This window comes from Sus scrofa, chromosome 8, assembly GCF_000003025.6.
Source record: "Sus scrofa isolate TJ Tabasco breed Duroc chromosome 8, Sscrofa11.1, whole genome shotgun sequence".
Taxonomy (NCBI): domain Eukaryota; kingdom Metazoa; phylum Chordata; class Mammalia; order Artiodactyla; family Suidae; genus Sus; species Sus scrofa.
Genome location: NC_010450.4, coordinates 68323475 through 68335805, shown reverse-complemented (window position 1 = coordinate 68335805; position 12331 = coordinate 68323475). Strand labels below are relative to the sequence as shown.

At 37.7% G+C, this 12331-nt stretch overlaps 1 protein-coding gene and 1 long non-coding RNA gene across 2 annotated transcripts in view; one reads left to right on the top strand and one right to left on the bottom strand.

Annotated features, from left to right (window-relative positions):
• GC (GC, vitamin D binding protein) overlaps positions 1-9513 on the top strand; it is a 33970-nt gene extending 24457 nt beyond the window's left edge. Inside the window, exons 12-13 of the mRNA XM_003356971.4 lie at positions 5170-5221; positions 9356-9513. Of these exons, the coding sequence (XP_003357019.1) occupies positions 5170-5196 (27 nt within the window). The 3' untranslated portion in view covers positions 5197-5221; positions 9356-9513. The remainder of the gene's footprint in view (positions 1-5169; positions 5222-9355) is intronic.
• The window catches only part of LOC110262121, a 33686-nt gene extending 21558 nt beyond the window's left edge, over positions 1-12128 (bottom strand). The window contains exon 1 of the long non-coding RNA XR_002346694.1: positions 11801-12128. This is a non-coding gene — a long non-coding RNA (uncharacterized LOC110262121). The remainder of the gene's footprint in view (positions 1-11800) is intronic.

Below are 12331 nucleotides of genomic sequence, written 5' to 3'. Positions count from 1 at the left end.
ATGGAACCATCTACTTATCAATGCATAGTATAGAGAACTTAGATTTACTCATTTGTTACTGATTGCCTGTCCTATTCATGGGCAAATGTTTTCTTGCCCTTTTTAGATGCAGTGAACCCATTTGTTCACAGCTCCACTTGACTCATCATTCTCCAGCAGTCATTTTGCTGTTTAGAATAGTGTCTCTCTCTCTCTCTCTCACACACACACACACACACACACACACACACACACACACACACACCCAAGATAAATATTTCATTTCACTTTCTGGCTAATTTGAGGATATTAGTGACAATTCCAAGAATTTTGATGTCTCACCCATTCTATGCTGGAATATAAGGCAGAGTTAAGAACAACTCGATGCTGTAGCAAAATAGTTTCTTCTTTAGCTCACCTCTTTCTAAAGCTCATGATATTAAGTTGTACTCCTTTCGACTGGATCGTGCTATTGTTATGTTGTCATAGGATGGGAAAGAAGCAGTTATGATCCATTTTTGACCCTTCATTTTTGTGTTTTTACATCAAGATAACTTAATTATAGTGTAAAAGTTAAAACTAGTTAAGTCAATGATTTAACACCAATTAGAAGTCATTTTCTATAAGCTACAGAATTTTAAGAATTTACATGAATTTGTGTCACTTTAAACCATGGAAGCAGTGAAGCTTGGTTTCATTTTAGTATTTTGTTTTTCTATTCCATTTCTACTATTCTATTACAGCACATTTGAAAATGTCTAATAACTTAAAAAAAAAAACTCATGAAATTTCTGTGTTAGAAGGAAACCATAAGGTCATTTAGTGTGATTTTTCACTCAAGTCTTTCCATAGATCAATCAGCCTCTATTTAAATGTTTGTAGTCAATTTACTTTCTCCCAGAGGTAACTATTTTACTACTGGGTAGCTTCATTTATGAAAACATTTTTGTGAACCATGATATTCCCTCAATTTCTACTGAATGTAGTCAGGCTTTCTTTACCAACTAGAAAACATCTTTATTTCATTCTCAATAGAGGCTATTTTATATGAGGCTTTTAAAAAGTTAGACTGAAAATTTTTGTTTGCTATATAAGTCATGGATTATGATGCCTACCAATTCTCTTACTATTTAGTGAAGTTTTATGCTTTGTCTTGCATTATGCCTCCAAATTAACTCAGGATTTTAATATTTTAGTGAGATTTTTTTTTCGCCATGTAGCACCTAATAAAGTCTTACATCTAACAAATTGAAGTATGTCCCATTGTCCATTTTTCTTCTTTATACCCTTGGAAATTATGATTTCTCCTCCAATTTCAACCTATGCATGCCAGTCCCAAACCTATTTGCCAACGTTGTAACAATTTGTAAAGAATTCCACATAAAGAATAAAATAAAAGCCTATTCTTTAAATTCTGCTGAGAAATAGACCATGTTCATTTTTCATTAAAATCCTCAACAAATGAGATTCTACACAGAAACAGAAAAACTTGTATTAAGATATTTTGGTCATTATCAGTGTTGAAACATCTAGCATAAAGCAAATAGAGTAGTTCCCTCCTTTACTACCAAGTGGCTTTGTGTAACATAACAGCTAGATTTAGGTTGCCCTCCCCAAAAGAAAAAAAAAAAAAGTCACCTATCTAGAAGGTGTTTTCTACTAGCAGAATTTGCTCTCAGGCTCTCATTCTGTCATTAAGGGAAGAAAAAGTCTACTTTTTTTTTTTTTTTTTAACATTCTGTCAAAAATACCACCTTTGTAATCCATCCCCAGTCCCTTTATCCATTCATCCACATATACACATTTTGTTTTTGGCTTTTGGCCGGGAGTTGGTGGGATGGTATTGGTGCACTATGCAGAAGTTCCTGAGCCAGGGATCAACCCACACCACAGCAGTGACAATGCCAGATTCTTAACTACCAGGCCGCCAGGGAACTCCCACATTTTCCTTTTTGACCTTGTACAAGACAAACTGAGCTTTATGCATGACACACTTGCCTCCTTCCAGCAAGCCTCTTCCTTTTCACCTCTGATTTGCTTTTCAGTGTATTTTTCATTATAACATACTGCCATTTGAAAACTTGATCTTCAACAACATGAAAATGCAGTTTTATAATGTTCTATTTTCTTGCTTTATAACCAGTAAATTTATAACAGTGCTGCTGCTGAGCAGTCAAACCTTCAGTAATTTCTAAAGAAGAGGGAGATGAATGGAGTTGAGATACTCATGAACATTTGATTGAAATCCTCTGGAGTTAGACCCTCTGGTGTTTGTTAGCCTTTCTGAGTGTCTTTCTGCATTAGTTCTCTAGTGAGGTAAGCAAGCTCACCTCTGCTTTCGGACCTCAGGTTAGGACAAAATCTGTTAGAATAGCATCCATTTCAGTTCTCAGTGCTAGGTGTGAATATTTGTCCCATTTACCCACTGCATGCACTGTCAAGTCATTTATATCCAGGGATCCAGCTTTACCTGCCATCCTCAATACACTTGGCACAGTCACTCAAAGAGTAGTAGAAGGGACCTCTGAACCATGCTAATTCAGCCCTGTTCATTACAGAGTAATCTACCCCTACCCTCCCTCACCCTGGTGTCAAAATGCCCAGGAAATAGAGTAATCAGTGTTAATTTTCTTCTGGTTTTACCATGGCACTCAGAACTGGTTTATTATTATTGTTATTATTCCATAGAGCCTATTGACTGCAGAAGAACTTACGGTTGCAAAATTAGATTAGATTTTTTTTTTTTTTTGTCTCCATCATTCAGACAGGGCATACGTATTCATTCTTCTGAAAAAACTCATGACTCTGTTATCCCTAAGATGTCCCAACAGAGTGCTAGTGGGCATCAATTAGGATTTTCCAAAGTTTTCAGAAAGCCACTGTTATACACTGGGAGTTGATCATTAAAATTTCGAAAAACAGTCAAATGCCAAAGGCCAAGAGAAGCTGGGCCAAGAAGAAACTCTTTTTCATCCTGTCCCTTCTTATACACACACACACACTCTCTCTCTCTCTCATACTTCAGGAAAAACTTCCTTACATCTTTCAGTATAAGTAGATTTTATGATCTTCAATGTCATTTATTAAGCCTTTAGTATTTATTAAACAGAATAATAGTTTTACATGTATTTGCGAAATGATCTAAAACAATTTTAACTGTTTAATTTTAAATTTAATATAGGGACCATTTTAATTCCCCTTTTGCAGATGGATTGAGATACACAGAGGTTATATGATGTTAGGGGAATCATGAGTTTATTTCATATGGGTCTGTTACTCTCATGCCATGTCACTGTCAGACTTCAGTGCTAAGTTAGCTAATAATGACAAATAGCAATACCAGAAGACTATATTTTGACAGAAAATCCCAAATTGTTAAAACAGCAAAAATGATAACAGGTCAATAGTATTACTCTGAATTCCATTCATCCCACTTCCTTGAAATCTTTTTTCATTAAACTCTTTTGTTTGAACAATCACTTCTTAATGGTTCTAATATATATTCACCTCCTGATCTTAAGATACTTTAGACACTACTCCATAACTCCTTTTCTTTCTTGTCCCCTTATAGCCAATTTTTTCTTTTTCCTTTTTTTAGGGTCACACCCACTACCTATGGAAATTCCCAGGGTAGGGGTTGAATCAGAGCTGCAGCTGCAGGCCTACACCACGGCCACAGCAATGCCGGATCCTTAACTCATTGAGTGAGGCCAAGGATCAAACCCACATCCTTGTGGATGCTAGTCGGGGTTTGTTACCACCGAGCAGCAATAGGAACTCCACAGTCAAGATTCTTGAAAGAACAGAATATACTCTCATTTCTCACATCTCCTACTAATTCCTCTACCTGTTGCAGTATGCCTCCTGATAGTACCATACCACTAATGACAGAGTCACACCAAAATCTTCTTGCTAAATCTAATAAACATTTTTCAATCCTTATTTAGCAGCCCTTGCTGCAAAACACTTAACAACCTTAAGTTTATTCTTCTTAAAGCAACTTTGTCATCTGTATTATTACATTCTACCTTTTGTTCTTCTATGATTCTTCCCCTCTCACTCTTTCATATTATTTTTATTATCCCCTAAATTTCTATGTTTTCTAGAGTTTTTCCTTGATCTTTTTCACTTTCCATAACATTACATTTTCCCTAAGTGTTTGCATCCGTGGATACACCTTTAACCTTCAGACCTCTACCTCCAGCCAGGATCTCTGCCCTCAGCACAAAGACTTTTATCCAGTTGACCAGGGGGTTCTCTTGTCATGCAAGAAATTCCAACTCAACATACCTAAAGTCTTCCCCTTAAAACCTTCTCTTTTCTTATTTCCCGAGTTTATAAACATCACCACCATTCACCCATTATCCAAAATGGAAACAGTGACCCATGATTTCTTCTTTTCTATATACATTCACCTAAATTCCAAATCTTATCAATTCTAACTCCTCAACCTCTCAGTAGATACCTGTCTTCTACATAATCAGTACTTAAATTTAGGCAGCCTTCTACTCGGATTACAACCTCCCAAGCTGATCTCCCATCTCCAGTCTTACCCCCCCCCCCACTTCACACCTAATCCTGTCTCCACTGAGGGCAAAATAACCTTGTAAAGCCCCAAACAGGCTAACACTCTAACTGTTCTCGATTACTTCTAAATTTAAGTCCAGTTCATTTTTCTTATTTGTTGTTTTAATCAAAGAATGTGGACCCTTTGATAATTACTTCTGGTTTCTTAAACTATTTGCAGTTGTTTAAGTACATTAAACTCACTCTTACTTCCAGGCTTTTGTACATAACATCCCAGATGGCCCTATCTGTATTCTATAACCTGGCTAAATCTTTTATCAAGCTTTAAGATTCAATTTAGACATCACCTCCCCTGGGAATCCTTCCCTGGCACTCAAGCTCTTCGATTATTCCTAATATTCTGTTCACACCCAATAATTGGCACATAGTAATTTTTGTCATTTTTTTCCTTGTCTATTTGTGCTGGAACACTGTAAACACTTCAAGGGCAGGGATAGTATAAAAAAATAAATGCGAAGGATGATCAATAAAAAGTTCAACATAAAACTGCATTTGCTAAGAATCTTTTCCTCCAAATAAGACTAAAATTGTTTACACCTTCTGCATGATCTACTAGTCTGCAAACAAAATACTTCATAATTCAAATGACTTTTTTTCTTTCAGATTGATGCTGAAATGAATACCCTATAGTCCTGCTGCATGTGTATCATTTTAGGTAAGTAGTTTTTAAAAGGCAGCAAAAGAATTCAGGTTTGTACAATGTTTTTTTAAAATCATAATGGGAAGGAGACTTTTTTCCAAGGTATCTATTCTACCTATTATCTAGTCAAACTCATTTTTGAGATTTTAATATTAAGCATATGGCAACATCAAGGAGCTTATACAAGTATTACCCAACCAACTTCTGATATATTTAGGACTAGAATCCATATCCACGGCCTGGTACCATATCCACCATAACTTCACATCTAAGTAACAACTGCATAGAGATCATTTCAATATTTTTTTGGGGGGGGGTGCTTTTCAGGGCTGCATTTGTGGCATATGGATGTTCCCAGGCTAGGGGTCAATCAAAGCTACAGCTGCTGGTCTACAACACAGCCTCAGCAACATCAGATCTGAGCCATGTCTGTGACCTACACCACAGCTCATAGCAATGCCAGATCCTTAACCCACTGATCGAGGCCAGGGACTGAACCCACAACCTCACGGTTCAGATATGTTTCCCTTGTGCCACGATGGGAACTCCACGTTTCAAGAATTTTGATGCATTCAATAGATAAAAACAAAATGTGTAAAGATAGACTCCATCAAGTCTTAAACACAGCAGAATTCACAGGAGAGAAAAAAAGGCATTCCTCAAATTAGTATTATTATTTTTTGCCTTTTTTTTTTTTTTTAGGGCCACACTCACGCCATATGGAGGTTCCCAGGCTAGGGGTTGAGTCAGAGCTCCAGCTGCCAGCCTACACCAGAGCCACAGCAATGCCAGATTCGAGCTGCATCTGCAACCTACACCATAGCTCAGGGCAACACCAGATCCTTAACCCCCTGAGCGAGGCCAGGGATCAAACCCGCAGTCTCATGGTTCCTAGTCGGATTCCTTTCCACTGAGCCACAAGGAGAACCCCGAGGCATTCCTCAAATTAAATCACTGCTGAAATGTTATCACTTTCTTTGATATTGCATTTTTGCCCATTTTAAAATGTCTGATGAAGATGTTAAAGGTATAAAATATTTCAGACATTCCTCTCTTTTTAAACTGAAGGTGACTTCAATTCTGCACATTTATTCAAAAATTCTCTCCAGACTTAATTGTATTTTAAGAGATACTGCCAAGATTTTTTAATGATGTTTTTAGATTTTTTTAAATTATGGTTTTGGTTTATCTCAGATATTAATTGAACTGAGGCCTTTCAATGATATAAAGTTTTAATTTTGCCAACTTACTGACTTTCCCCAAAATGATCTGTCAGCAAAAGCCATTGACCAATGACATTAAATCATTTCACCATATTTAAGCTTTCAACTATCAACCATCTGAATCATGAGAAAGAGTAAAGAAAATTGACATTCTAAGAGACAGTACAATGGGAGTGATCAAAGAAACTCATTTTGGGAACCACCCAATTGGGATTAGAATTCCCCACCCCACCCCCATGTATCTATGTTTGTGAACTTGAGCAAGTTGCTTGCACTCCCAAAAGCTCAGTTTCCTTTTTTGGGTGAAGAAAATCCTAATATATACTGCTCAGCATCGTAGGAATGATTATAATATGATACACAGGAAATTCCCAGAAAGTAGCAGCAATCATACTAGCAAAGTCCTAAAGGGAAAGAAAGTAAGTTCACTGAATAATTTCTGGGGGGAAAAAATGCTAAAAGCCATATCTGCAACTCATTTGTTATAGCAATTATTCCTTGATTAAAAAATTAAAAGCCAGAGTTCGCACTGTAGCAACAGTGGGTTAAGAATCCAACTTCTGTGGCTCAAGTTGCTGCAGAGGCACCGGTTCAATCTCCAGCCCAGGCAGTGTGTTAAGGACCCAGCATTGCCACAGCTGCAGCTCAGATTCAACCCCTGGTGGGGAAGCTTCCGTATGCCACAGGTATGGCCATAAAATTTTTAAAAAAGTTAAAAGCCAAGTTACTTGATTGTAAATATTCTAGAGTTATAAATAGTGTGTGGTCTCTGTTGCTGCTGAAATGATCCTTTCTCCTCATTTAAATTAATCCAGTCTCCCTTTCTCAATCTACATGTAATCATTACTGAGTTAAAACCCGAATATACAACAGTTACCTCACCTCCCACCCTCCAAGGTATCTCTAGCTTTAATAAGATTCAGGGTTGTTTGGAAAGCTATGTGATAACTTCAACCTTGGGTTTGTTTTCACTGGCTTATACTGTTCTCTAGGAACTCAGTGCATTTTCTTGGTGTCTTATGTATACTCATATTCTTTCAGTCTCTGGAAGCTGAAAGAATGTGAATATATTGAAAAAGAGGATATTTTAAGAAAAGGAGAGGTGACATTATTTTGATGGATTAAGAGTTTTTTTTAACCTAACAACTTTCAGAAATACTTTTAATGCTAATTAAGTCAACAGGTAAACAGTTTTTTTTCTTTTAGTGACTATTAATGAAGATTCTAACATACCTATTCCTCTGGTTCTAATCATTAACTTCATGCTCTACAGCAAGTTTTTTTTGTCTCTCTCATATAAGTCAATTATTTTTTCTATGGCCTTAATCAGTCCTTCAATTTCTGCATCACTCAATTGTTTGGCCATTGAAACATTTTGATCCTCTGGAAGAGAGCCCCCCAAAAAATCACTCTCGTAATCCTTCCATGTGCTTCAACAACATGTATTGATTCTTTTGAACTTGATTTTATGCACTGCCTATTTATTATAGTCACTATCTGCAATTATAAAGGGTTGTTATATCAGAAGCGGTTATGTGGCTTTGAAAGAGCAAAGTATACCTTGTCCATGAGGCTGTGGGCATGGGACACCTGACATCTAGAAATAATGATGCCACAACCTAAAAATTCTAGGTTTCCAGAACACAGCCAGCAGATTGTGGTTCCTGGGAGAATTCTGTTGTTTTTAAGACAGCCCTGTTTTCACTCGATTATCAGCAGCATTGCCCCCCCCCCCAACAAGGGTCCAAGTTGTGAGCTGCTTTGAATCCAGCACTTGTTCCCCCACCCTCATTATCCAGCCTTTTCTTCATATTTTACTCTAGAATATATCCATTTTCTTCTATGATTTTTCTTACTATAACAGTTATGCTCCAGATGACAGAAGGGGCATGTTATTTAATGTGATGCAGTTCCTAAAATTATTAAACCAACTTTGGCTGGCTAGGTATTGTTCAGTGAAACCTTACCCCTCTTTAGGGATTTGAACAGCTTGTTGAAGCTGAAGCTTTTGTCTCAAGGAATTCCCATCCTTAGGAACACATGCAATTCATGTTTTCCACTCAACAAGTCTTAATAAACTTGAGTTGTCATCTTGACAGTTACTGGTCCCTTTGACCAATTTCTTCTAGCCCCCGAACTGACTGTGGCCACAGAGGTATGTCCCATCAGTGGGGGAATTTCTGTCTGTTAATAAATCCCACACAGCCAGTTCTCTTTTGCCTGCAGCATTGGAAATGATTCATGTTCCTTGGGTTGCTAACAGATAGAGGCGTTGGCTCTCACTGGAGAATCGGGTTGGATGGAAGCTACTATTAGAAACAGATGGGGGAAATGTAGAGTCCCACCTCATCCTCACCCCAAAGCATTGACTCAGTGAGGACAATGAAGGATGGCATTTCTTGTACCGTGCAAACAGAATTATGATAAACTTTGTGGTAGTGTCTTATAAAAGAAGAGGGGCAAGACATATGCCTCATCACCAAGCAGTAGGTGACTTGATAAAAACCCACACTGCATTACTGAAATAAGTACCAAACCCTTAGCTCAGTCGTATGACTGAGGGGCCTCCTATGCCTTTGCTTGCTTGCTGCCTCCTTTATTTGTATGTGTGCGTGTGTGGCTCTGGTGGCAATTATTCAGACTCATAGATCATAAAGTTACATACAGCATTAGATCCAAGGGGGGAAAAAAAAAGCTGTGTAATATACTTTGGCATAACTGCGATGGCTTTATATTCAGATCTTGGAAATTTCTTACATTTTTTTATACTGGATCTATCAGGTGGGCCATAGTGGATAGGTGGTTTATACCAGACAGGTCTATCTTTATACAGAAAAACATGACCTTAGATGAAACTGCTGAGCTGGATGATGATTGTTGCCCATTAGCTCTGTTGTTCTAACATTTATTTCTGTTATTCTCACAGATTGTTCTAGAGCTGGAACCTCCCTGGGAATGACATTGGACAGCCTAACCTGAGCAAAACCAGATACTCCCTGCTTATTATCAGTTACAGTATCCTGATATGATGATGAGTGTAACAATTTGTCATAAAATAAATTGAAATATAATGCAAACCATAAACGCTATTGAGCATGATGTTACAATGTTTTAATCTTCAGCACCATTCCTGTGACCTTGACAAAGACACTATGGGAGGCAGCCCCTACTTTTTTCTAGATCTCTCTGTGACCTTCTCAAAGATTCAGAGGATTAAGCATCCACTCTGCAATTCCCAACACCCTGAGCTCCATTGCTTCTCAGGCTTACTACATACTATTAAGGAAAGTTAACAGCCTTCCACCAGCAATAGCCTGGAATAGCTCACTTCTTAAAAGACAAAATCTGTTTTTAATTAAAGGAAAAGGAACCTCCTGAGGGTACTGTCCTACTCCCAGCTGCAGGTTATATGGAATTAGGTAGTATCTGCCTTGCAAAAATAAAATCTTTGTGGCCTGAATAAGTTTACTGTTACTAAAGAGGATTCCTCAGAGCAATTTATTGAGTCAAAGTTCTAAAAACAATGATTCTACCTTAATTCAATTTACCATATATGTACTGCATGATATTCTTTCTAAATGCTTGCTTTGCCCAGGGAAACTGAAGGTGTTCTAACTCAACAGATTTTGCTTTGAAAGATTATATTTTCAGAGTAAATACCGCTCTGAAAGCAATATAAGCTGAAAAAAACCTTCTATACTTATAGTTAACTCTTTCGAGGGATTGGAATTCATCTCATGGTAGATGTAGAGTGTTATGGTAGAGATTAAACATATTTTATAGCCAGTACAACTGGAGTCATAGAATCTTAAAGGGACCAGGATGCTTTGGGTTGCTAAGTCCAACAATGAACATTTCCTTAATGAAGCCTGGGTCAGGGGCCCAAGGCTGCCAAGAACTGGGAAATCAAACACCTGTCCCTTGCAGCTTCTTCCCACGAAAATCCCAAAAAGGGAACTTAACTCCAAATAGGAAAGTTCTTTAGAGGACGCCATGAAGTAGAAGAGCAACAACCTCCTTACTACATAGGTAGCACCGTTTTATTATTATTATTATTATTGTAGTTGAGTTACAGTACTATGACAATTTCTGCTGTACTGCATAGGGACCCAGCCATGCATATATACATATATACCCATGCATTCTTTTCCTCATACTATCTTCCATTATGTTCCATCCCTGCAGACTGGATATAGTTCCCTGTGCTGTACAGTAAGGCCTCTTTGCTTATCCTTTCTCAAATATGGCACAACTGAACCTAGCTACAAAACAGAAACAGACTCAGAAACAGAGAAAACAGACTTGCGGTTGCTGCGGTGGGGGTTTGGGGGATGAATGGGGAGTTTGGGGTTGGTAGATTAATTTTAGATTTTGCAAAGTTCTATTTTCACTTCCAAAATCCCCTTACTAAAGCTTCAAAACCACCTCTGAGAAGCTAAGTATCATTGATAAAAATAGGAGGGGAACACAACTCTGTAAAAGTGGGTAAGTGGCCCAAGCTAGCAGACTTAGGGAAGGACAAAGACTCAGCTGTCACCTCCAGCAGTGCCACACTAGACCCAAGGACATTTAACATGTGCTCCCCAATCAAATTCGTCTCAGAATCATAATATGGTATGAGTCCATTGAAGAGTCATAAGGTAAATTTCCACCTAAATTTAACCACAGACTTCTTTTCCTTTAGAATTCTTGCTCTGTGAAATTAATTAAAAAAAAAAAAAAAAAAAAAAAAAAAAAAAAACTGCTCTGCTCCGTCTTTGAGAGGCTACAAGTTGTTCACCAACTACTTAAAAACTTGTCCATCTGGGTCAAGCATTTTTATGCCTGGCCAGGTAGAACAGGTGTTTTTTGTCACTAAGTATTCAATAATATGACAAAATTGGTTGAAGTGGTTCAACCTGGATATAGCATTGTTCCCCCTGGATATATTTTCCAACAAACTGAATACCCTCCACCACTTTTTTAATATTAAGAATCACTGACCCAAATATTCCCATCATTCTAGTACAAGTCTTAATTTTAGGTTTTCCTTGTATAATTATGCCTGCATTTATTCCATTTTGTAGGAAACAGAGAGCTTTTGAGACAAGATTGCCAACATTTATGGCTACTTCCCAAGTGCTTCCAACATTAAAGAAATGCTTTTGAATTTCCACTTACTGTCTACCGGTTAACATCTATTTTATAAGCAGTTTTCAGTCTTGGATCCCTTACAAGTGACCTTCCTTCAAAAACACTGGTCCTCACAAGAGAAACAAACAAAATGATACTTTGTTTCTAAAAATGGAATTTCCAAACTGTATCAGTCAGGGTTCTCCAAGGAAAAGAAGCAAATAGGAAATAGAGAGATTAATTATTAAAATTTGCTTACACAGTGGTGGAGCTGGCGTGTCTGAAGTCCGAAAACTCAAAGAGCCTCCACGTTGAGGTGAGCTTCTCTTGGAAACCTGACTTTTCCCTTTTAAGGCCTTTGACTGATTGGCCGAAGCCCACGCACGTCATCAAGGCTAATCGTCTTTACTTAAAGTCAGCTGGTGGTAGATGTTAATCACCTCTACAAATTACCCATAAAAGCATCCAGACTAATGTTTGACTAAACGAATAGGCATCATAGCCTAGCCAAGTTGACACCTAAAATTGTAACCATCACACGAACCTTTTTCTTTTCCTTGTCCTTTACAAGGTATAAAGTCTTCCAAGTGGCAATACTAGCATCCTGCATTTTCCTGGATGCCTACGTCATCCCATAGGTGGTTCTTAAACCATGCCCTGGGAACCAGCACCTTAAATGGTCCGCAAAGGATTAGTGTATTACTACCTCACTTGGAAATTCTTGAAAAACGAAGCTTCTTTTTGTGGAGATTTAAATTTTAAAACATAAGGGGAAAACATAATCACTTCA